This window comes from Melopsittacus undulatus, chromosome Z, assembly GCF_012275295.1.
Source record: "Melopsittacus undulatus isolate bMelUnd1 chromosome Z, bMelUnd1.mat.Z, whole genome shotgun sequence".
NCBI lineage: Eukaryota > Metazoa > Chordata > Aves > Psittaciformes > Psittaculidae > Melopsittacus > Melopsittacus undulatus.
This window is the reverse complement of record NC_047557.1, coordinates 11699074-11726056: the sequence shown is the minus strand read 5'-3', so window position 1 is coordinate 11726056 and position 26983 is coordinate 11699074. Positions and strand designations below refer to the sequence as shown.

Sequence of the window (26983 nt, the reverse complement as noted above, 5' to 3'; positions counted from 1 at the left end):
ATTTTGATTGCCCTTTGGGTGCAGGGTTTGCAGAGGAGTTCTTATATCGTAGCTTCTCAAGGAAGGCATCGTAGGGGTTGGGACAATATCGGAAACTGGAGGTGAGGACCAGGGCCTCTTGTCAGCGTTGGTGGGAGGTCTGGGTAGATGTGTGATATTTATACTCCTTCTCCCACAGTTTACCCTTGGCTCTAATATCTTGTCAACTCCTATCTATTCTGTCAGACACAACTTTCTGGTAGTTATGGGGTTCTCAGATGCTTTAGAAGCTAATCTTACATTCTGAGGCTCTAATCTTACATTCTGCTAAGACTTTCCAGGCTAAGGGCTCTAATCTTACATTCTACTAAGTCTTTCCAGGCTAATACATGTGAGCAGTGCCCTAAAATTGAGGGAGGGATATATGGCAGAAATGGGCCTTGAGTAATGAGAAGTGTGTCAAAATGAGGAAATTGCATTATTATATAATTCTGTGGTTCTACTGAATTTATAAGTTAGTTGTTATGATACTGTGGATAACAGTAATTGATGAAAGCTTACTGCTGCCAGCATGTTGGATTTTTGTTTCATCTGAAAGAGTTAATCAATATAAAAAGTGTGCACACTCACCTCTTGGGGAAACGATTTTATCTGAATTGGTGTTTTGTGAAGCATAATATGTCTTAGTTACAAGTTACAATGAATTTTATAAGCAACCTCTTTGCCTGCCTTTATTTTTTTTTTTGTGCATGTGTGGTAAGTACATTAATGAAACCAATTCATTGATTTGGGTGGAAGTCCATTAAAACTGTTCATGTTCATGAATACAGAATACTGAAGGAGGGAAGCTGGTAGGTTATGTGTTCTTTTGACAGTGTGTTGCATCTAAAATAGGTTTGCTGGTTTGGTAGTGAATAAAGAGTAGGCCTGGTTAACATTTGGGGTTTTTTTAATGCATGTGGTTATATCTGTATACATACCTGCTGCAGTAGCATATATTCTTTACTGTTAGGGTGGTGAGGTACTGGAATGGGTTGCCCAGGGAGGTAGTGAATGCTCCATCCCTGGCAGTGTTCAAGACCAGGTTGGATGAAGCCTTGGGTGATATGGTTTAGTGTGAGGTGTCCCTGCCCATGGCAGGGGGGTTGGAACTAGATGATCTTGAGGTCCTTTCCAGTCCTAACTATTCTATGATTCTGTGATTATTTCTCTCACTGGTTGTGTATTTTAGGCCATATACTTGCCATCCCATTTTTTGACATGGACCTTGCCATGGCATCCTGATAAACTCTGTAGATGTTCAGTGATATGTACTTTCAGTAGTTGAATTGAGGATTTGTGTATATGCACACTTCTCTTTCTACACACCTGAATGTTTGCAGGAAAGTAAGATGGATGTGACAAGACAGATACCTCTCAGATTGCCTAGGTAGTCTTGCCTTGAGGAAGGTGAGATAAACTGGGTGATCTTTCTGCTGGTTTTTTTCTGTTTATGGTGTGCTAAATCTGCTGAATTTGTGGGCCTTAGGCACTAAAGATTCTTTCTGCCTAGAAAGACTATATGGTGCAAGTCTTCATCATATAATCAAAAGTTAATAGTTAATATTGGGCCTAAAAATGCAGATTTGCACTGATGTGCATTAAAATTGCAAATAATCTAATATTGCTAAGTGCAGCAGTGGTGCACACTGAAGATGACCAAGTACTCCTTTGTGTGGCAAACAGAACTGAAAGCTTACAGTGGCACAGACACTTATAAATCCCTTGGGATTTTGCAGTTGAGACATCAGACAAAAAGAATGATAGTATCATCTAGGTTGGGGGGCTTATATGCAGAAACTGTAGCATGTACTGTTTTTGAATGCATCGTGAATGAATCATTAGGGTTTGTATTTTTGATTTTGGGTCTGCTTGTACCACTGCGTACAAGCTGCACTATGTAAAACACTTCCTGTTTTTTCCTTTCAAAACTGGATATAAAATGATAGACTCGTTTGCAAAGGTGATTTTTTTTTTGTTGCTCTTCATGGTTTTAATGGTAAGTAAGTAAAATTTACTTCCTTTACACATTGGAAATGCTTTTCAGAAGAGTTTTACTTGCAATAGAATTGATTTTCTGTGACATCTGTGTGAGACTTTCTCATGACAGCAAGCAGAGAAAATCAGTATAGAGTCTGTAGAGTTGTAAAACTACACAAGGTCTAAGGGAAAGGTGAAGGCAAGTGTGTGAGCTATAAGCTCAACTGAAGGCCAGTAAATTGAAAGCTGATAACATTCTTCCTGTTCATTCCACCAGGATACAATAATTTAATGTTGAGTTTTAAATAAGTACAAAATAATAATTAGAAAAAAAAAAAGGTCAAGAGTTGGCCAAAGAACATATTTCCCTAAAAACAGCTTCTCTCTCAGAAAGTCCTTGATGTAGGCATTGAACTTGGCTTTCAGGATTTGGTGTATTTTTTTTCTAAAGTTAAACACTGTTGAATATGGCATAACATCATGTAAATATACACAAAATGCCTCATGTATGGAGTGACCACATTTGTTAGTGTAGGTGGCAGTCTTTATTCTTAGGAGAGAGTGTTTCAGGCAGTGATGGATTGATGAGTTCAGTGTTTCTAGCAGATTGTCAAATACGTATCTGAAACCTGCTTTCAGGATTGTAAGCAAAACTTGAGTTGTTGCCTGATTGTTGCTGCATTATGGGGTTGGTGGTGAGAATGTCTGTTTGTCCTAGAGCACAGCACACCTGAATTCCGTTCCATTCAGTGCTTGAACACAATTAACTGTATTTGCCCATGGTTCTGAACATGGCCTTTTTTTGTAGTTTCCTTTTCTTTCTTTTTTTTTTTTTTTGTTTTCACTGTTTGGTCTAATTAAATTGTACTTGATGTATGTGTACTGTTTTTTTTCCACCAATGGTTTCTCTTCTGTTTGTGTGTTCTGTGTAAACATAACTACCTCTGTATTCCAAGGTCAAGATAGGTTATAAGGGATATATGCTGAAATATGTGCATGCTTGCATAACATGACAAATGCGTTGTCCTTGGGGGAGCAGGTAATATCCTGGAACAAAATATATTACTAGAATTCTTCAGAGAGCATCCCAAGAACACCTACACTCATTTGGAAACCCTTCAGAAACATGCCTGGGAGGGAGAGTCGTGTTCGTCCATTTAGAGTAGGCCAATACCCTGTTGCTATAGAAATAAAAAACACTCACTGAAATAAAATACTTTGCTGTATAAGGTTAAAAATAGTATTGTGGTAGGATAGGTCAAAGCCACAATAAAAAGGAGGTTATTTGGTAGAAGTACTCAAGCATCTGAGGTCATAATTCCCAAAAGAAGAGATTAGTAAATGTTAAAAGTTAGCTTATTTTAAAATTGCAAATGAGATATGAGTACGGGCCAGTTTGTTCTTTGCAGCTCTTTCAGACATCTCGTAACTCAGTCCCATAGTAAACTGAGAGGTTTCTAAGTGGCTGTGCTCTCTTAACTGATTCGTGGGGTTGTTTTTTTTGCTTTTGGGTTTGAGGTTTTTTTTTCCACTCCCTTTTGGAGTTCTGTCTTGATACATGTTAGGAATCTGTTCAAATACAGCAGTGCACACAGCTGCTTCTACAGTCTATACAATGTGCCTCAACAAAACAAATTGAAGCAGCTATTGAGACCTTGTACCTAGTAAGATAAAATATTTATTTGGTCTGTAAATAATTCCTTACTTGCTGAAAGAAAACTTATTTATGGTGTGCTGAAATAATCATCATGCACTGTGGTCTACTGCAGCAGTAAATATTTCTGGGCTTATAATTTACCCTTTTTTTGGTGAAGACTAAAATCATAGAATCATAGAATAGTTAGGGTTGGATGTCATTTGTGAGAGTGAAGTAATGTTAAATCACCTTTTAGGATACGTGAATTATGTTCTATCTTTGCTACTTATCTTTGGTCTTCAGAAACTTCCATTTATTGTTGAAGATGTAGTGTTACAGAATAGCTTTTGTCCAGATAGGTATTGTGAAGGTGTCCAGTTTAAATTTTTTGTCTTATTAAAATAAGTTGTTCGGGAGCTAGTTTACCTGCTTCAAATATGCTGTTTTGTGTGGATCAGATTAGTCATGAAGTGTAGTTTTTTTTTATTCTTATTAGAAATATGAGTGTCTGGATTTCTTAACTGAACCCTGTATTTTAGTCCTGAAGAGATTTTTCCAAAAGGTGAAATAAGAATTTTGAAAACATTCAGGGTGTGGGATGGCATTTTCCCTGATATGAAGATCAGGGAAATTATTATGCTGAAGTAGTCAAGGTTTTTTTGCCTGTGTAACAAACAGGTTTTGAAAAGTCTTCAAAATATCTTTTTATGTTTTGGTGGTTGTTATTATTATTATTATTATGTTTTTCCCCCCCCCCTTTTTTTTTCTTGTGAAAAAGTTTCGGCAACAGCCTTAATGTCAACTCAAAAGCTCCCAAGTTTTGCTGGAAAATGAGACAAATGAGTGAAACATGAAGAGGCGTCTGCTGGGAATTTGCATTTTGGTTGGAAGAATGACGTATGAATGTGTTGAAACCTTGACAAAGACATGCTTTTTCTCAAATGTTCAGGGACTAATAACAACAAAGTGTGTAATGTCTGTGGTGAAAAATTATTTCTTTCGTAGTTTTCTACCTCCTTTGTCCTTTTTTTAATTTCATGTCCATACATAAATTACATGGTAGGAGAAAATAGGAGATGTTGGAGAAGGAGTACCCCAATTCTATGTGCTACATGATGCAGTGGAGTGCCTCTTTGCTGCTGAGTAAATCCTGCTTTTGTGTTCTTTGGAGGACATGCTGATTTGAAAGCAGAGTTTTGGATACAAGTTGACTTTGTGTAGAAATGGTATTTGTATTTCCTAGTTTTGCATGCAGCTAGTGTGGCTGTCCCCACTCTTACAGCATGGCTAATCTGTAATTTAAATTATTTATACATGGGTAACTTCCAGAGTGGTTAGTCCCTTCTTTCATGTCAAGCTGCCTAGTGTAAGGCGAAGACAAACATTGTCAGAACCTTTCTAGTGATGCATCTCAGTTTTTTCAAAGTGGTCTTAAACAAATCTGTAACTCACCTTTGTCTCCCTATAGCAAGCTGCTTTTATTTAAAAAAAATAAATAAATTGTATATAAGAAGGTATTGCTCCTACTTTCTGGAATGGAAATAATCATGAAACTGAAGACTAATTGGTGTTATTTCAGGTGTTGTTTGATTCTCAAGTAGTGCAGGTACTGCATCATTTACTTCAGTTAGTTAAGCTACATGTAAGAGGGCTTCTTTGCAAGGCAGAATTGAACAAACTAAGTGTTGCAGTCAGTATATTCAAGAATTACTGTTGCTCACAGAGTAAGTAATTACTGCAACACATAGTCACTCCTGTGTTGCATCAATAATGTTATCAATAATCAATAATCAATAAATCAAAAAGGGGGAAAAGGAAGGTAATCTGGGTAAATGTGTGGCTTTGTTTCTTCTGCGTAGATAACATTCTCTATTTGTTTTCTCATAACTTTGAGTAAATTAAAAAAAAAATGGTCAACAGAAGTGTCACTTTTAACTGGGTTTTTATTGGCTTGCAAAAAGGTTTTAGATCAGTTTCAGTAATCTATTTTCTTCCAGAAATGTTCATAACATATCACAGAATGATTTCCAATATGTTTTTCAGATATAAAAATTGAAGGTTACAGATAAAATAGTGTATTACTGTGCTCTTCCTCTAAATACACTTTATATAAGGCTGGGAACACACAGGTGTGCGGTACTGTGCCTGAGCTGTTAAGTCTGTGTGCAAACCAGTATTACGCATGTCAAGTCTTTCTCGTGCCCCAACTATATGCTATACTAAGCTACCGAATTTCAATGCTTTTTTTTTTTTAATTTTTTTTTTCTCTCTTACCCTCCTACCCCCCTTATTTGTGATGGACTGTTAAGGTAACATAGTATGCCCTATAAGCAAGATCTCTGTAACTGGAGAGGTGTTACACTCATAGCTGTTTTATTATTTGTGGTATTTGTGGATGTTACAGGATTTGCTCATCACACTGGGAAGTTGTTGAGGTTTTAGCATATCTTTCTGTTGCTGATATTCTTCTAAGCACTTGTAAGCTGCTTACTGTTATATTCTTCCTAGTCATCTGCCCTTATGGTCTTACTAGATAGCATCATGTTGTATTATTTACAAATTCCTTAACTGCCAGGCTGGGTGCCTTTTGTACATGGACTGTACCACGAGGTTTCTGTTTAGCCAGTCATTCTTGTACAACACAGCACATCACATTTCCTTTTTTTACTTCACTAGATGCTTGATTTCATGTGAGCACTTCCGCATTCAGCCACAATGAGTCTCTATCGCAGGAGGAGCATTCCATACGTATCACGTTGGAATTTCAGTGTGTTCTGAGCTGAAGAGTAGAGAAGGCTGGGTTGAGGTAAATGCCAGGTAGACATTCAATCCTGATCAGTATCAATCGCTTATCACTTTCACTCAGTGGATAAAGAACTGGCTGGATGGCCGCATGCAAACACCTGTGGTCAATGGCTCGCTGTTTAGCTGGAGACCAGTAACAAGTGGTGTACCTTAGGAAATCGGTGTTGGGACAGGTCTTGTTCAACATCTTTGTCGGTGACATGGACAGTGGGATTGAGTGTGCCCTCAGCAAGTTTGCTGATGACACCAAGCTGTGTGGTTTGGTTGATATGCTGGAGGGAAAGTGTTGCCATCAAGAGGAACCTTAACATGCTTGTGAGGTGGGCTGATGCCAACCTCGTGAAGTTTAACCATGCCAAGTGCAAGGTCCTACACCTGGGTCGGAGCAATCCCAGGCACAGCTACAGGTTGGGCAGAGAAGAGATTCAGAGCAGCCCTGCTGAGAAGCACTTGGGGGTGTTGATCAATGAGAAACTTACCATGAGCTGGCAGTGTGCGCTTGCAGTCCAGAAATCCAACCGTATCGTGGGCTGCACCATAAAGAGTGTGGACAGCAGGTTGAAAGAGGTGATTTCTGCCCCTGTACTCTGCTCTTGTGAGACCTCACTTGGAGTACTGTGTGCAGTTCTGGTGTCCTCAACATAAAAAGGACATGGAACTCTTGGAGCAAGTCCAGAGGAGGCCACGAGGATGATCAGGGGACTGAAGCACCTCCCATATGAAGACAGGCTGAGAAAGTTGGGGCTGTTCAACCTGGAGAAGAGAAGGCTGCATGGAGACCTCAGAGCAGCCTTCCAGTATCTGAAGGGGGTCGATAAGGATTGTGGGGAGGGACTCTTCATTAGGGACTATAGTGACAGGACAAGGGGTAATGGGTTAAAACTTAAACAGGGGAAATTTAGATTGGATCTAAGGAGGAAGTTCTTTACTGTAAGGGTGGTGAGGTACCGTAATTGATTGCCCAAGGAAGTTGTGAATGCTCCATCCCTGGCAGTGTTCAGGGCAGCGCTGGACAGAGCCTTGGGTGATATGGTTTAGTGTGAGGAGTCCTTGCCCATGGCAGGGAGGTTGGAACTAGATGATCTTAAGGTCCTTTCCAGCCCTAACTGTTCTATGATTCTATGACTTAGAAAGGCTTAAACTACTTTGCCAGTGCTGGATATTTGAATGGGACTTACGCTTTAGCAGCATCTGCAGTCTGTGGCTGACATTTTCAGTTTATATGTTAAGGACTAAATGAAGAAACTAGTACCTTTTAATGCAAGAACAGTGCAATGAGTGAATTTTTCTTTTATCTCACTGAAAATGTTGACGTGGCATTATTGCAAGATTGTCTGTTACTTGAAAATTGTTTGCACCTGGAGAAGTGAAACAAGTAAGCAGTCTGTTCTGAAAAGAACAATCTGAAAGCAAGCTAGGGTAAGTTTAAACACCCAGAACGTGACTCTTGAAATCCATCCACATTAATGACCAAATGCAGATCTCTCAAAGTGTACAGCTCCCTAATTTGAAGTGACACAGTGCTTTACGTAATGTTTTAAATTGTGATTACTCTAGAAGACAAAGTGGAAGTTAAGGATACCTGTTGTGTTTGGGGGCAGATACAGTATTTTTATAAGCCTAGAGAAGGGAATTGTTGCCTTAGTGTTGCCTAGTTAAACTTCTGCCTATTATTTTGTCAGTTGATACTGTACCTGCTTTGTCTGTATTAGAAGGGCATACCAGATTTAGGCTTTTCTCACTTTAAGAGAAGTGTACTGAACCTGGCTGGGATAGAAGTAATTTTCTTCATAGCAGCTAGTATGGTACTATGTCTTCAGTTTTTGACCAGAACAATGTTGATAACACACCCTTGTTTTATCTCTTGCTGAACAGTGTGAGGTGTTGGGACCATGTCTGTTTCTCACTCTCTGAGTGTGTTGGGGTGCGCAAGAGGATGGGAGGGGGACAGCCAGGACAGCTGACCCCAACTGGCCAGAGGGATATCCCATGCTTTTTAGCATCATGGTCAGCAGTAAAAAAGGAGGGAAAGGCCAGGGTGGGTAGCTGGTCATTGCCTGGGAAGTGGCTGGGCACCAGTCTGCTCGTGGGAGGTGGTGAGTCAGTATTTTGCATCACTTAGTTTTGTTTTGGCTATTTTACTTTTCCTAGTTTCTCCTCCCATCCTGCTGGGAGAAGATTGGAGGAGCGGTTATGTGGGACTCAGCTGCCAGCCAGGGTCAGCCCACCATTAGGAGATGCTAAATATGTGCATGGGTTGTGGTGTAAGCTTCTGGTTGTTAGATCTAGGCAGGATGCAAGCTATAGTTGCTTACTGCTGTGGGAAGACTTGGGAGTTTTTAAACTGAAATATTTGGTGTGTAGGATTTAAGCACTTCTAGTTAAACATTTTCAAATAATTGTCTGATTTTATACTCAGGGACAGTAGCTGGTACTGTGTAAATCAGTTTGCAGTTTATGGAATAAATAAATATCATTATTTTGCACCAAGTATGGAGAATAGAGAATGGACCCTGGTGGAACCTGGCTTTGCAAGAGCCATGCAAATATTTGAAGTCATTATCTGCATGTGTATACACTTAATCATGCTGGAAGCTAGGCTCCTAAGTTTCTCTTTTCATTCCTAAATGAACAGTCAGACTCTCAAGTGTTGATTTGTTCAGGGGTCTTATATGAGTTCAGCAGCGTGCATGTGTTAATTCCTCCTCTTCAGCAAAGTTAGGCTTTATAATTATCTTCATTTTCGTGAAGAGATATGTCTATGCAATATATGTCTGTGCACATGCTTAAAAAGCTGGGGAATAGCATTTGACTTGAGCATTTTCAGAAGTCAACAACAGTTGCTGTTAAGTGCAGTGGCAGGTTAATCAAATACCTGACAAGTTTCTTATCAACAGTACTGTACTTTGTAGAATATGTATGATTGCTTTCCTAAAGTATTTCTAGTGTTTTGCAGTCAGACACTTCAGAGATTTTCCTCACTAACTTATCTTCTATTTAAAATTAGACTGCAACTTATGTTCCAGCAAAATGGTTAATGATTTCAGTTGCATCAAAAGAGGAAATCAAGAGGGACTGCAGTCAGACATCAAAGTTCTCACTTCATAGTGTTCCAATAATAAACACCTCTGCACGCTGCTTTTCTTTCTTAAATAGATACTAATTTTCAAAAATTCTGTCTGTATCATTAGATGTTACAGTGATTACAAGTAGATGTTACAAACTTCTGTATTGAGGTGGTGGCTTACTTGAAAGGTGAGATTTGCAGCCAAGAGCTTCCTAGGTACAGGTTGACATGACCCTTAATCTAGTGTGAAGAGAAAGAAGAGGAATCCAGTTTATTTGCATTGCAGATGACTTGAAGAAAGAAAAACCTTGACATGTGAGACAATTCAGGGTATTCATCTGGCAGATGTTTTACTTGACTGTCTTCAATGTTGACAATTTCTGGGCATGTTGTTTTTATCTTTTTATAACTATTTTTGAGGGGCTAACTGGTAAAAGGGATGAATGTGTCCTAAAGTTTTGTCTTCAGAAATTCTTTCTTTTTTTTTTTTTTTTTTCCAATTATGTAGGTAGATAGAACTGTTATTTCTTGACTGGATCTCAAATTCCTTTGTAGCCATTTAAGGGGGTACCTGAAAAAAACAAATCTCTTAGTTTTGGTTATTACAAATATATCTATATAGTATATACAATAGGTACATTCTCTGAATGCATTCCTGTTGGGTGAAGCTGGATCATGTCTCTAAGCAGGTATGTCTTGAAACAGATTGGTCTACAGAAGCATTGAAAATCTTCTGTAATCTGGCAGATAGGAGATGTGAAAACCATTCTCCAAGGAAGATGTAAGGTTTGTCTTTTATAATTTTCTAGATAATAATAAATTTTACTGAATCTTATTGCTGCCAAAACCAAAAATCAGTTTTGCATTTTGGGGTTCCTTGTCTTAGAACCTAAACATGAGAAACAACTTTTCTGAGGCTGTTCTCAGCATCATTTTTGTATGCTAGAATTGTGGAGGCTTTTCTTTTCTCTTGTCTTACAGGTCCACAGAAGAGGGAAGATATTGAAACTATTATTGAAGACATACTTAAACAAGACCCTAACCTTGAACATTATATTTTCAGCTGAGTGTGAATAGGTTGGGTAGGACCATAGATTTGGCGGTTCCTTGCCAAAGGAGGTTGATTTGAGTCTTGACAGAGCACGCTGTCAGAGAAGCCAAATGTTGTTTGATGTTTTAATCTGTTTGACATTTTGCAGTACTGTAGTGTCATGAAGTATAAGATTTTCTTAGAGGTAAAAAAAATCAATGGCTATTAGGCTTAATAAGTTGATATGTATAGAATGTATTTTAGAAAGTAATGGAGGTCATTAAAGCACATTCACATTATGACCATGTCAGCTTTCTGTGTGGAAGATCTACTCACAGCTGCAGCTTCTGTGTTGTGGTTACACTTGTCTCCAGGTAGATTAAATTGCAGTCTAACCCTAACCTGCATTAGAAAGAACAGGTCTTTTTGATCTTGTGAAGGTGAAAATTGATTAGTTCATATAAGATACCACTTGTGAGAACAGCCTGATTTTTACCATGAGGATTCGAGTAATTTTGGACATTCTAGCCTGTCTTTGAATGTTGCAATGAAGCTTTTCCTTTGGTTGTTGATCTCTAGTGTTTGTATTTCCCCACACCTTTTTATAAGTATGTTTAGTTATGCTGGTAAGAAGACTTCTAATTGATTCTCACTGGAGTTTAGGATGCTTTATATGTTTATAATCTGTCTAAAGTTACTAAAGCTGAATCAGTGTTTTATGGAAATCTGTGCATGGACCTAGTTGAAGAGGAACAAATGCTGGCTGGCTGCACAAGCGGGCTTCAAATTATCAAAATAAATAGGCACTTCCGGTTGTATTAACCGGCTCTTCTATTTGTCTTTGAGAACTTGGAAACATTGTGGATTTTTTTATTTTTAATTTTGTGTTCATTTTTACAAGACCTGTTTGCTTGGTTTTATATTGAGAAGTTTCTTGCAACAGTATGCTGGAAATAGAACGGAGATACACTTTTTCTAAAGTGTACTTTATTTCTCATATAAGAATTTCCTGCTCTGAAAAAGGATGTGGTTGAATTAGACATATGTTGCATCAATCTTGCTGACTTCCACACATTTCAGGAGATTCAGAAATTGTATTAATTGTTCCTTATAGAGTGATGTTCCTAAATAAAATACTGATTTTTAAAGGTTTTCTAATCTAACAGATCCACAAACTTGTTACAGTAACTCAGTTACTGACTTTGATCTGCCTGAGATTTCTGTAAATATTTACATTACCACAAAGAAGATACTTAGGTACCCTTAACAATAGCAGGTAATTTTTCTTTCAGCTGAAGGGATAGGAACCATGTACAGATATCAGAAGCTGATGCTGACTTATGCTTCTTTGTCTTCTCCTATCATGTCTGCTGGTGTCTCCATTTAATTGTATGACTTTACATGACTATCCAAGAGAACATAGTGTTTCTGTTGCAGAAGAATACTGATGACAGATACATTTGAAATTCATAAAATAAAGCTTTTGGGTCAACAGAAAAGATTTAAATTCTATGCTAAAACATAATTAATAATAAACTTTCATTACCCTTTCTATATACATGCTGCTTTTATTTTGTGGTTTTCCTCTTTGCATTTGGGAACAGTTTTAAGGATGTGTTGTAGATGTTCTTTAGGTGATCCTGGTTGCTTTCAAAAAGTCAATTAGTAGTCGTAGAGAGACCATATAAAGGAAACAGTGTATTAAGATGGTTCTCTTTTTTTTTTGTTTTTGGAATATGATAGTCATGCTTCTCAGTCTGCTACAACTCATCATTAAAATCAAAATACTTTAAAACAGTGTCATCAACAGTTGTAGCTGTGAAGCAGATTAAAGTTGTGAAGCTGCTTGCAACAGATTGTTATGGTGGAAATAGGATGCAAGAAAGAAGCAGCCATCTTTGACATGAAAACTGGCAGATCAAAATTGCTACTAACTTTAAACCTGCTGCAGTGCACCTGGATACTGTATGCTGTTAATTCCTTTCCCCTCTGCCCTCTTCAGCTGTCTTTCTACAGATCATAAAATGACTGCTTCAGAGAGGAGCACCTTGACTTAAAAAGTGAGAGATTTGTTGCAATTGTCATTAAGTCCATTATGAAATACAACTTGCCACAGCCCACATTTCAAGATAAGTTGTCTCTGCCTGCCTTTTGCTGTGTCAAATGGGTGACAGATGGTGATTTTGGATTATATTCTTTGTGCTTGGTGTTGGCTAATAATAGGCTAGTAGGCACCTCTGAGAATTGGAAAGGGATGCTGTTGATGTCCTGTCAGATTTGAAAAGTATCCTTCACATCCATGATGATGAGGGTAGTCATTACTGAGGTCCAAAATGGGGACCTGAAGATAGGGATGAATATAATACATGATACCCTAAGCTGTAGGCATTTTATATTTTCTGAGCAGACTGTGCTCATGAGTGGTTTCAGTACAGGTAGCCCAATAATGCATGCACTTGTGGTTAAACTTCCTAAATTGCTATCAGCCCACCTCACAAGCGTGTCAAGGTTCCTCTGGATGGCATTCCTTCCCTTCAGCATATCATCTGAATGCCACAGCTTGGTGTCATCGGCAGACTTGCTGAGTGTGCACTCAATCCCACTGTCCCTGTCACCGACTAAGATGTTGAACAAGACCGGTTCCTGCGCTGATTTCCTGAGGGACACCACTCGTTACTGGTCTCCAGCTGGACACTGAGCATTGGCCATAACTTCTTGCATGCAGTCATCCAGCCAGTTCTTTATCCACTGAGTGGGTTATCTATCAGATTGATGTCTCTCCAATCAATCAGACAAGGATGTTGTTTGGGACATTGTCAAACACTTTGCACAATTCCAGGTAGATGACGTCAACTGCTCCACCCCTGTCCATTGATTCTGTAGCCCCCTCATAGGAGGCCACCAAATTGGTCAGGCAGAATTTCCCCTTAGTGAACCCATGCTGGCTGTCACCAAGCACCTTGTTTTTCATGTGCCCTAGCATGCCTTCCAGGAGAATCTGCTCCAAGATTTTGCTAGGCACAGAGATGAGACTGGCTGGTATGTAGTTCCCTGGGTCATCCATTTTCCCCTTCTTGAAAATGGGGGTTATATTTCCCTTTTCCCAGTCATTGGGAACTTCACCTGACTGCCATGATTTTTCAAATATGATGGACAGTAGCTCCTTCAGGACCTGCAGATGGGTTTCGTCAGGTCCCATGAACTTGCACATGTTCAGGTTCTTAAGATGGTCTTGACCCAGATCCTCTCCTGCAGTGGGCCTAGGGTCTTCATTTTTATAGTCCCTGCCTCTGCCTTCCAAGACTTGGGTGGTGTGCTCAGAGCATTTGCCAGTGAAGACTGAGGCAAAGAAGCCATTAAGAACCTCAGCAGTCTCCAAATGAAGGGTAGCCAGTTCTCCTGATAGCTTCCAGAGGGAGCCTACATTGTCCCTAGTCTGTCTTTTATTCTCTAGGTACCTATAGGTATGTATGGGTTTAGCTGTGGCAGTCAATTTTTGTTTCTTAGTAGCTGGTGCAGCACTGTGGTTTGATTTTCAGCTTGGGAACAAAGCTAATAACACCTATGTTTTTAGTTGTTGCTAAGTAATGTTTACTCTGACTAAGGACTTTGTGAGTCTCATACTCTGCCAGTGAGGAGGGGAGGCCGGGAGGAAGCAGAAACAGGACACCTGACCCAGGCTAGCCGAAGAGGTATTCCATACCACAGCATGTCATACCTGGGGAGGTGACTGGGAAGGGCTTGCTCTCTTCTGGATCAGGCTTGTTTTGACAGGTGGTATCATATTCAATTACCTTGTTATTTCTCTTATCATTATTATTATAGGTGGTAGCAGCAGTGGTTTGTGTTATACCTTAGTTAAAAAGTTCTTATCTCAACCTGTGGGAGTTACTTTCTTTCAATTCTCCTCCCCATCCCTCCAGGAATGGGGAGAGAGGGGGTGGAAGGGGGGAGGGGAGTGAAACCAAGAAGCTGGGGGTGTGAGAGAGAGTCTGTGGTTGCATTTAAACCCAGGCAAATCCCTTCCTATTTTCTTTCACATCCATTGCTAGATTTAATATTAACTGGGCCTTAGCTTTCCTAACCTGGTCCCTAGCTTCCCAGACAACATCCTTGTATTCTTCCCAGGACGTCTGTCCTTGCTTCTGCCTTTTATAAGCCTCTTTTTTCCCTTGAAGTTTCCTGAGCAGCTACTTATTCATCCAAGGACATATCCTGGCCCTGCTGCTGCACTTCCTTCTAGTCAGGATGCAGCACTCCTGGGCTTGTAGCAGATGATCTCTGAATAGCAGTCAACAGTCTTGGGCTGCTCTGCCCTATAGGGCTATATCGCATGGAACCTTGCTAAGCAGGTTCCTGAGGAGCCCAAAGTCTGCTCTCTTGAAGTGCAGGGCAGTGAGCTTGCTGCACGCTCTTCTCACTGTCCTGAGGATCTTGAACTTGACCACTTCAAGACTGCTGCAGCCAAGGCTGCCCTGGAGCGTCACATTTCCAACGAGCCCTTCCCTGTTGGTGAGCACCAGGTCAAGCATGGCACCTCTCCTCGTCGGCTCCTTTGTTGCCTGCAGAAGGAAGTTGTGTTCCACACAACTGAGGAACCTCCTGGATTGCTTGTGCCGGGCCGTACTGTCTCCCCAACAGATACTGGTGGTTGATGTCTCCCATGAGGACAAGGGCCTGTGAGTGTGAGGCTGTTCCTATCTGTCTATAGAGCACTGAATCCACAGAGTCCTCTTGATCGGATGGTCTGTAACAGATCCCCACAATAATGTCTCCCATCGCTGTTCTCCCTTTAACCCTGACCCACAGACTCTCTGTTAACTGCTCACCTGTCCCCAGACTGAGTTCCATACTCTCCAGCCTATTCCTAACATAAATAGCAACTCCCCCTTCCTGTCTGCTGGGCCTGTCTTTTCTAAAGAGCCTGTAACCTTACATTCCAGCACTCCAGTCATAGGAGCCATCCCACCATGTTTCTGTGATGCCTATTATACCCCCATAGATGTGTGCACATCTCTAATTCCTCTTGTTTGTTCCCCATGCTATGGGTGTTTGTATAGAGGCATCTGAGCTGAGCTGCAAATGAAGCCGGCTCATTGGCTGGAGCGGCTGGAATATCTGCATTGCTCTGAGCATTTATTATAGGTGCTGGCAACTGACTGTGAAGAAAAATAACTGAATTTATGTTTACAAAATATGGGTCTCTTTCTCAGTATTGAGGTGCCTGCTCAAAGTAAGCACACAGGTGTATGCTTTGTGACACATGCTATGTAAATATTAGAAATAGGATCCTTGCTAATTGTGTTAAGCAACATGAAAATCAGTCTCACACATAACATTTATACTAGCAGACTACTCAATTTATTTTGCCCAATCCTGGAAATGACCTAAACTGACTTTCAAAGTTGTTTGTGTGGGTTTTGTTTGTTTGGTTTGTTTTCTTCTCCCAAGTTCTGCATTTGCTTTAGTTAGTCCATCTCGGGCTATACATCTGTTGACAAGTGTTTCTTCTTATTCCCATCTTATTAGTAGGACTGAATTTTGTATTTTCCATAGGTCTCCACAATATATTTTTATTACACTGGCATGTAAATTTGGTCAGGGTGACTAAATGAACCTGGATATAATTGCCCTCAGTAACTTCCTGTGATACCAGCAAGCACAGAATATTTTCCAGCATGTTTGTCATCTGTGATTTCTGAGTACATAACATAAAAATAGTCTGCCACATTTTGGAAAGTATAGATAGCAAGGAAGAAACCTGTGTTTGGGAAAGCAAGGCACTTGTCTGTTTATAAACAAAACAGTAGTTTCCTGCCTCAGAACTTTTATACCTGTTGCTATTACCAACACAGTGTTTGAATACCATCCATATAGAAGTAATAAAAGTAATAACAAACTCAGCAGAGTTCAGGAAGTATGGTTTTTTTTCTACCTTTCACCATCCAAGTAGATCTGATTGAATTTTTTCCCTCTGAAATATTCTTCTAATGGAAAACAGGCTACCTGTAAATTCAGAATTTACTGTTTCCTAAAGTGAAAGCTTTCTTTAACCTATATTGTGCCTCCTGGCTAACAAACCCTCAAGTTAGGGGTTCTGTGTCTTCTTGATAGACCATCAGATCAAAGCTAATACTTTAAAAATCTGAAGAGGCTGTTATTAGTGTTTATCTTGGCTTCCTGTTACATCTCAAGCTGGCCATCTCCCCTCCTGATGGGGCTACCCATCAGAAAAGGATTAAACCAACATTTTGTCTCTCCTATCTCTACATGAAGTTTCAGAAATTGTGTTCTTTACCAATTTTTGAGGTGTTTGTTTGTATCTTCCATAAATTAAGAACTTGGAATTTTGGGAGAAAAACAATTCAGGGGTTTGGGTAGCTGTAGTGACTTTTTTCTTTCAGAAGGTGTAGATTATTTCCATTTGGCTACCATAGATCTTTTGATTCTAAGTAGAGGGTGCTAGGTGAGGGCTTAAGGGGTGTTACTAAGCCTGAATGTAAATGAAAAGGCTTTTACCAAGATAAGTGTAGACTGGGTAGTGTTATATCCATTATTCCAGGGAAACTCTGCTGTTGTGGTTCTTCATAAATGTAAACTGAGCCTGAGTCAGGGCTGTTGTAACCCTCAGTTATCTATTATGCCTTATAATGCTTTTTTGAAAGAGAAAACTTAAACAGCAGAGGTTTAGATTGGATATAAGGAAGAAATTCTTTACTGTTAGGGTGGTGAGGTGCTGGAATGGATTGCCTAGGGAGGTTGTGAATGCTCCATCTCTGGCAGTGTTCAAGACCAGGCTGGTTGAAGCCTTGGGTGACATGGTTTAATGTGAGATGTCCCTGCCCATGTCAGGGGGGTTGGAACTGGGTGATCTTAAGGTCCTTTCCAACCCTAACTATTCTATGATTCTATGATTTCCATTAGCCATGGCTCTGTGGTCTGCAAAGTAATCTGTAATAGCCTGAGACTCCCTGGGTTGTATCAGGGAATGCATTGGCAGCTACGATCTACAGAATATTGTACAGCACAATGTAAACAGGTGGCCTTAACCAAGTAAGTTAAACACAGAATTTTTATTTCTCTTAGTATCATGAGTGTATCTTGAAGACTCAGGCTTGGAACTCTGCAAGTGTTTATTTTCTTTTGAATCTGGGAGATTTCAGTGGATTTTTCGTTCTTTTCTGGTCTGTGCAGGTATAGTGCTACTGACACCTATTCTGAGTTAACTGAAGAATCAGAGAGAACGTATATTTCTGTAGTGGGGAGAGATTTTTAGTAACTCTTATGTACTAAAAGATTACCTGATCTTCTGTGAGTCTTTTTTTAGTCACTCTAATCCATTAAAGATTTGTTCTTCATTTGTTCCTCAAGAAATATTTTGAGGTAATGTTCATAAATGTGAAATGGCATCAGCTGTATAGAGTGCTTCAATAAAATATTTCAATATCCACCAAATTCTGAATGCTGTTGTATTGTGTATGTGTTGTCTCTCTGTAATTTGTCCATCTACCTGTGGCTTTATTATAGCATACACAGATGATCCCAGTAGGTTTTTCAAAGCTGGGTGATAATTTTTGAGTTGCTGAATGACATTATTTATTTGTCTATGTAGGAGTTTTCGTAATTTTCATCAGTCTGTAGACACACTTTTTGTCAGTCCTAGGACCCTTTTCCATTTTAAGTATAGCTTTGTGAAGTTTGAGAACCAGGGACCTGGAGGCAAACTGGAAAGTATGTTTTTAGGGAATAATATGAATTAAAGTTTGCACTGTTTTATATACAGGTATGAGCTGGGGTATTCCTTCACTAAGTAGGAGGAAGCTGCAAGAGCTTGTGCTTTGCTCAGCAGAGCTAGAGCCAGCATATTTGTAAGGATTAGTTGTTTGTACATCTGTATATCATACAGTTTTGTCCCTCTCGGAGCAGAGACAGGAGTAAGATGGCTGCTCACTGTAAGGAGCATAAATACTTTGTTGTCTTGTTGGCACCATCTCTGTGAACAGATCTAAGGAAATCCATGAGGGCCACAAATTCAAATCTTTATAAATCTCAAAGTGATAAATTACTGTATTGTATGTCACAGTAAGATGAGGTGGGGAAGGGTGCTGCTGTACCAGGGGAAGTGTCACAGTTTGACAGAAAAGTGCAGCTAAAGAGGCAAGGAAAAAGCAGAGAGTGGAGGATAAGGTAGGTTGGGTAACACCCCGAGGTATAGGGCAATCATTAGGAGATGGACTGTAGTGAGAGTTTCAGGTGAATAATGGCCAGCTGAACTGGAAGACTTGTGTGAGTTGGAGATCAAATAAAGGGAATGGGAAGAGGAGAAAGTGAGTAAATGCTGCTGGAGGTGGTGGGAGAGAACTGGTGGGAGAGAAATGGCCTAATGAACACAGATTTTTGGATAACTTAGTCTAAGCACAAAGTGGATTTTTGTTACAGCTCTATGCTTTGCCATACCTGAGTGGAAAGTCTGAGCTTTCAAAGTTAATATGGTAACAAGTTTCTGTTACAGACTGTTCTAATTTACCTTTATGCTTGTCTAGCAAATTAGTTTTTACCTGAAAATTTTTAGGTCAGCTTTGACATAAAATACTTTTGTGCTGTGTTTGTGTAAATAAACATGTCAGTTGTAAGTATTCTTTTGATCTTTGAATCAATGTACTGTTAAGATTTGTCTTGCAAGCTATTAATAGCTTGAAGTGCTGTTGTAGTGCAATTGCTGTCAGATAAAAATAACTCTGTGCCTTGTGAGATCTTTTTTTTTCTTTTCCTGATGCTTAGCAACTTTAATGATACAAGTATTTCATTGAGGTACAATGTTTATGTAATTATAAACGACTTGCAGGAAGAAGGGTAAAGTAAAATTATTTGGTATTTTGTTTGTGAGAAAACTAGGGCTGTTTGAGAGCATTAAATAGTGGAATGACTTGCATCTATAAATAGTGGTCTTTGATCTTCAATTTAAGTGTTCTGAGGCTGTTAGGTATTTGGAATAACGGTGAGAACAGTGTTAAATGGTCAAGCTAAAATCCTGTCTTGTTCCGTAACCTGTAATGACCAATGAGTAACCTGTTCAGGGAATGGTGTGCACAGGATGACAAATCCTCCATCAGTGTACACTGACTTCAACTGTCTGGGAGCTTTCAAAGCCATGTGTGGTTTACAGATCCATAGCTGTCTGTCAGACTTTGTTATCAATCTGCTGTGAGTTTAGCTTTTTTTTAAAGGGTATTTTAAAAAACTTTTGCTTTCATGGAAAACCAGTTGAAACATAGAAAAGAAATTGGCCCCTTACTTTTCTAATCGCTGAGCTAGGTTCATTTAGCACATTTTAGACCTTGTTTGTGGGAAAAGGCAATTGTTTCCTATGCAGATAGTACATTATTTATGCTCCCTCTCTGTGTATTATTCTCTCTACTTCTTTTGCTCATTTTTTGCACTGTCTGTAACCTCCTTAATAGTAGTTCTATAATGCTGAGTGTTACTGTTCCTCTTGTGCACTTTATTATAGTTATGCTGTATGCCATTTAAATTGAGTGTCAAGAAGCTGTTTACACTATTGAAGATAAATGTCTGCTTCTATTCATTTTCAGTCATACCAAGAAGTTTGAGTTAATTTAAAGGATGATTTAGTTAGACTGTTACGGGCTTAACTGACCTTCTGTGAAGGTTCCTTCAGTTGTCTGAGGTCTTTGCAGTAAGTGCCAAAAACAATTGGTCCATCTGCCTGAATTATCTGGAAAGATCAGTTTAACGGATTGAAAAATGGTCAGGATGACACCAGCTGTTCTAAAGCATCTGCTTTCTCACTATGATCATGGCAGTGTAATTGAAATACAGTGTTCCTTCTCTAGTGGTTCACCTGCAAACTTCTTACCTGTTGGGGTGGTGGTGGTGGGGAAACGTATACATTCTCATGCCTTTGATGTCATCTAACCCAGTAGAACAAGCAGTTCCATTTACAAAAAATACAGTCTTTTTGAGCTGCTTTTCAGGATCACTTCATTAAAAGCTATTGGATGGCTGTGCAGTCTCCATCACTGGAAGTTTTCAAGACTTGCCTGAATAGAACCCTGAGCAACATGACATGGCTTAATAGCTGAACCTGCTTGCAGCAGGAGGTTGGACTAGAGATCTCCTATGGTCCTTTCCAACCTGAGTTAATCTGTCATCTTCTATTTCTCTGCAACTCACTATGAAAAGAAATTAAATTTTCATTACTGAAAGGAAAAAATAGCACTTCTGTTGTTTGCATAATTATAAAACTTTTTTCTTTTGTGAATAGAAAGAACAGAAAGAAGTTGATAATTGTTCCATGGATATAACTTTGTGCAGTAGATTTTTAGTTTATATATTTTGATTTCAAAAATTAATTATGTAAAGAGACTATTTAATTAGAAATAGTGGAATGTAGGAGTCTCTTTTTTTGTTTGTTTTTATTTTTTTACCTTCCCCATCAAGCAAATATTGCTTCTTATCTTGTGTGGTTTTCAGCCAAGAAATGTCTGGTGCTAACCAAAATCTTAATTTACAGGAGGGCTGATTTATGAGAGTAGCTGTTGCTTGCAAAGCATCAGCTCTGATTAGAAGACTGATTAAATAACTTGAAATGTCTTTCCAACCTTTTATTTATGACCTTTTAAGCAAATATCTGACTTTTTTCAGTCGTTTTTCAGAAGTATTGGTCATCTGTGTAGTACAGGCCTTGAAAACAGCTAAGTGCTATACAGAAATAAGTATTCTCGTGTTCCTGGAAATCTGTATTTAATGGCATGCATTAGTTAGGGACTGATTTGTAAGTTCAGTGGATTTCAGATGCGTGCATCTTGTGTATCTATGTTGGCAGAATAGAATAAAACTGCATTGCTGGATGCCACATGATTTGTAGAATAAATGTTTTGCTTTTTTTGCAGTCTGTATAAGAATAATGGGTGTTGAGTTTTAAAAATATGTTTTCAAAGGATTTAAATAACAAAATAGCTTTTCCAGCTAGTTGCTTGAAAACTTTTTTTTGTGTTTTGGTTTACTATATTCAAGCTAAAAAATGGGTTCTCTGCTTTGTACTGATTGCCACATTTGTGTTTCCAGTACACTCCATATTTTACTTAATATCTATTTTCAGCTTATTATTACTTTATCAGTGCCATATTGTCTATAGATGTAATATCATATTAAAATCTCTCAGGAAACTCAGATAAGCCTGTGTGGTGCAGGTAATGCCAAATGCTTGGTGTCTTAAAGGTAGTAAGGTTAGTTTGTCTATGTGTAAACTACACTTTGTATCTTGTAGTTGTTGGTATCTTGCCATTTCATTTTGTATCACTTCCCTGAGGTTTCCATGTTTCCTCAAAGAGCAAAAAACTTAAGTGTCTAACAGGGGATGAGTCTATTTCTCTTTCAGGAAAGGTGGTTGTGATGTTACTTCAGACCTGCATGAAGGCAGGAGAACTGCTTAGAGAATGCAGTATGCCTCATTTTCTGTTTCCTTTGTGGAGATGGAGATATCTTACTGTCTTTCATTCTTCACAGGGTTACACGTCATTCTGGAATGACTGTATCTCCTCAGGATTGCGTGGTTGTATGTTAATTGAATTGGCACTGCGAGGGCGTCTTCAGCTAGAGGCTTGTGGAATGAGGCGCAAAAGTCTACTAACAAGAAAGGTAAGTGGAAGAAAATAATCACAGTTGCTTTCATATCATGCTTAAGGAAGTACGGGACCTGTAAATTACATTGGTTGTAAGACTTCTTATTTTCTTTACGTGGGCATAGGGATCCTGAAGTGACATAAGTTAGATGCACAGAGTTAAGTGTTTCAGTGGTGAGCTGACATGTCTTCAATACTTGTTCTCTGCTTCTGTTTGTTCTCTTGATGTGTTCCTGCAACCATTGGGAATCTTGTACAGATACTTGACAATGGGTCTGGTCAGGGTGCTGAGAGCCAGTACCACTGTTTGTGATACCACTGCTGAAGGAAGTGGCTTATGCAAGGTTGGTGAGGTGTGGGCTAGAGCTGAGAAGAATGGCTTACAGCATGCCAGCTGTATCCTTCAAGCCACCAGTTTATTGTGGTGAACACGATGTTGCAGTTTGTGCACGGGAACGGAAGTAAACTAACTTTATACCTTGGGCCCCCAGAAAACAAAATTCTACCTACTTTGAGCATGAGTGGTGTATTAAATATGTTGTACCACTCGCTGGCCTTTTGAGATGGCCAAATTTTTAAGGTCCTGTATTAGCTGAAGACTTGAGGCCTTAATTTATTACTTTTGCTGATGGATTTTTCCTTTGTACGAAATGTGCAAAGTCAGAGTGTCAGAAGAATTTTACTTCATCAGCATTAGAGGATACTTTGATTACAAGATTAATGAAAACATGGTCAAATGTTGTCTATCCATGATAGATAAATCCTCTTTTATGGCACTTTTCCCTGTCAATATTATCTTTTGCTAGGTTTTTTTAAAGTAAAGCTTACAGATTCCCCAACCTTCTCCCAGCTTCATCCTCTTGAATCTAACCTCTGTTCAGACAAGCAGCTCCTACTTCTTTTAGCTCCATTTAAAGCATACTCAGCATTAATTAGTTTGCATACTTGTTTTTCTCCAAAACTCTTGGCTTTGTAGGCATATAGCAATGTTTTTAGTATTTTTTTGTTGTTGTAAACACTGTCAGCTCTATCAACCTGAAATTTCAATTATGAGGTGTTTTTTGCTAATTTGTTTTGAAAATGGCAGATTAACTTGTGCCTATCTACAATAGAGAATGCAAGCAAGTTTTTTTTTGCAGTGTTTTATGTGGTTTTGTTGGTTTGGAGGTGGGTGGTATGTTTTTTGTCATGGTGGTTTTAATTTTTTTGGGGGGGTTGGGTTTTTTTTTTTTTTTAATTTTAATTTTTGGTAAATTTTATCTTGTTGTTTTGGGGGTGGGTAAGTATGTTTGTTTTCTCCTCCCCTTCTCTTAATTAAGCTACCCAATGGTAAAGGTTTTGTTCTTTCTTCTGCTGTAAGGCAATTGAAGTTTCTTTTTGCAGGCAGGAGGATTCTGTGAAAAAAACTTTAAAATTTAAATGAAGATTGGTTTCTGCTCAAGTGATCCTTGCAAATAAAATCCCTAACTGGTGATATATTTGAGATTTCTTCTCCTGCACCAGCTTTCAGTTTAGAAATTATTTTTATGAAAGATTCGTATAGTTTTGTGTCTTATTTTAAGTTTTGTGTTAACATAAAATTTCAGTCTTGTTTCTGTGTTTGCTGGATTTAGGTGCCTTAACTCTACCAAGTGTCTTCCTTGACTCCCTTTTGCAGGCTTTGCTCCCTCTGCCCTCACCTTATGCTGTGCATTAAATACTGTGCTTAGTGCGTGGAATGAGCTGTCCAGTGCATCCAGGGTTGTGATTCATGGCAGTACCATTTTTTATACATTGTGTCATCCAGATTAGCTCTTCTTCATCCTCATGCCAGGTCCATCTTTCAATTTTGTGGGAAGGTAAAACTTCCTAAAAACTCAAAACCTTGATTTGTGAATCAAAACCCTGTATCTTCAAGCCGTGATCTGAAGGGAGGAGTTTAGTTTTCAGTCACTTTAGCCTGTGTTGTAGTTGAGAAGGGTAGTACTGTCTTTGCAAAGAGACTTACTGGAGTCTCTCTTAGATTGTTACTAGCATTTTTGCAGCCTTGTCATGTAACCCCTCTAGCTGAAAACTAATTAACTTCCTCAATCAGCTTATTTTTTACTTTAGTTGCTTTCTTGATCTTGTCATCAGGTGTGGCACAAGTGAGACTGCTGGCACAAGCAGTAAGATGAGCTCAAGAAGAGGGCAGAACTGGTTCTTTGGACAGTAGTATGGATTTGTGACCAGCTAACTGTGGCCTTGCTCATACAGCTGATTGAAAAGATTGCTAGATACAATGATTTGCACTTGAAATCCTAAATTGGGTAGATCTTTGATAATTTTTGCAGTTTTTAAGACGGAACTTCAGGATGGATCAAGCTATGTTAAATTCATGCTTGAATGCCATAGGGAGACAAATGAGACAATATGATGTACTTCATGTTGCAGCATCCGCTTAAATTTGGGTTAAGGGTATATAATCACTCCATCATTTTGGAGTTCTATATACTGGTATCAGCTTTAGAAATAAATATTTAAATGTTGAGGTTTATGTATAAATAAAGTAATTTCTAGGACTGATGGTTATTGAAGATAGAAAATAGTACTCTCTGCTGCCCTACAACCTCAGAAAGAAACCCAAGCCATTAGAGTTCTTAAAAGAAATGACACCAAATCTTTGGCAGATTAACTTCAGTATTTTACAGTTAACAATTCTGAGTTATTAATTTATGAGTGAATTTTTGTTTTAAAACTGGATTATGAAGTTTACTTAAAAATCAACACAAGAAGTGCTTAATCTTGAACATTGCTTAATTATAAAGCTGCATTTTGGAAAATGCAAATCAAGTATCCTGTATAATTGAAATTTCCTCATCAGCTGGATGCAAGGCAAATCTAGTACAAAATACACCACTGAGAAACTGGAATAAATAAAGACTTTTTGCAGTAAGGCTGCAACCACCCTCTCTGAAGAGCCAGGATCTTAGGTTCTTTCTCTGCCTTGCCTCCTCTGTTAAAGATAGTAAAACATTCTCCCTTGTGGATCTTCAAACTTCTGTGGTGATTTAATTCACAAGATCCCTAACCCACTCAATTTCCTGCTGCTCTTGTGCTGTCACAACTCTGAAGAGTTAGCCAAGCTTATTCACCAGTTAATCCTTCAAGAAAGAGCAGATCCATGAAGATAGGAGGGATGTGGCTAGTTTTCCATGGTTGCTTGACTCCATGTGTTGGGAAGGGATTAGAGGAATAATATTGAAGTGTGAACCACTTTTTACTTTCTGTTGGAGTACAAAGAAGAATTTGTCCCATGAACAGTCAGTGTAACAGAGAAGTGAGAAGAATCATTAAATCATAGACTGGCTTGGGTTGGAAGGGACCTTAAAGCTCATCCAGTTCCAACCCCCTGCCATGGGCAGGGACACCTTACACTAGAGCAGCTTGCTCCAAGCCCCTGTGTCCAACCTGGCCTTGAACACTGCCAGGAATGGGGCATCCATAGCTTCTCTGGGCACCCTGTGCCAGCACCTCACCACCCTCACAGGTAAGAATTTCTTCCTGATGTCTAGTCTAAATCTCCCCTCTGTCAGCTTAAACCCATCCCACCTTGTCCTGTCACTACAGGCCCTTGTAAAAGCTCCTGTCCAGATGTCTTGTAGTCTCCTTTAGGCACTGGAGCTGCTCTAAGGTTTCCCCAGCGCATTCTCCAGGCTGAACCACCCCAGGTCTCTCAGACTGTCCTCAAAGGAGAGGTGCTTCTGCCCTCAGATCATTTTGCTGGCCTCCTGGACTCACTCGAGCAGGGAAGAAATAATGCTGTATGCCTGGCTGCAGAGAGCTGTAAACTTGGAGGCAAAATTGTGCATTGTGGCTTCACGAGAGCTTATGGAGTCCTGACTGAGTTGAATAGGAGAGTCTTTGTTCCTTACAGCTCCTTCCTTTAGATGGCTCTATGTTTTGGCTCATACTGTTGCAGTGCATTATATTCAGGCTAGCTTTTTAAATTTTTTTGCAGTGGCAGAAAAAAGCATCTTAACCTTAAATAAGGAAGGCTGTTTTCTAAACTTTTTTAAAAAACCCGTATAGAATCATAGAATAGTTAGGATTGGATAGGACCTCAAGATCATCTAGTTCCAACCCCCCTGCCATGGGCAGGGACACCTCACACTAAACCAGATCACCCAAGGCTTCATCCAACCCTTCTTGAATACTGCCAGGGATGGAGCATTCACAGCTTCCCTGGGCAACCCATTCCAGTGCCTCACCACCCTCACAGTAAAGAATTTCTTCCTTATATCAAATCTAAACCTCTGCTGTTTAAGTTTCAACCCATTACCCCTTGTCCTATCACTACAGTCCCTAATGAATAGTCCCTCACCAGCATCCCTGTAGGCCCCCTTCAGATACTGGAAGGCTGCTCTGAGGTCTCCATGCAGCCTTCTCTTCTCCAGGCTGAACAGCCCCAACTTTCTCAGGCTGTCTTCATATGGGAGGTGCTCCAGTCCCCTCATCATCCTCGTCGCCTTCTCTGGACTTGTTCCAACAGTTCCATGTCCTTTTTATGTTGAGGGCACCAGAAGTGCACACAATACTCCAAGTGAGGTCTCACAAGAGCAGAGTAGAGGGGCAGGATCACCTCCTTCGACCTGCTGGTCATGCTCCTTTTGATGCAGCCCAGGATACGGTTGGCTTTCTGGGCTGTAAGCACACACTGAAGCTGGCTCGTGTTCATTTTCTCATTGACCAACACCCCCAAGTCCTTCTCCGCAGGACTACCACGAATTTTCTTTTTGCCCAACCTGTAGCTGTGCCTGGGATTGCTCTGACCCAGGTGTAGG

At 39.5% G+C, this 26983-nt stretch overlaps 1 protein-coding gene across 1 annotated transcript in view; it reads left to right on the top strand.

Moving 5' to 3' along the window:
• Positions 1–26983, top strand: part of GOLPH3 (golgi phosphoprotein 3) — a 37876-nt gene that overhangs the window by 802 nt on the left and 10091 nt on the right. Inside the window, exon 2 of the mRNA XM_005152008.4 lies at positions 22066–22197. Coding sequence (XP_005152065.1) covers positions 22066–22197 — 132 coding nt within the window. The remainder of the gene's footprint in view (positions 1–22065; positions 22198–26983) is intronic.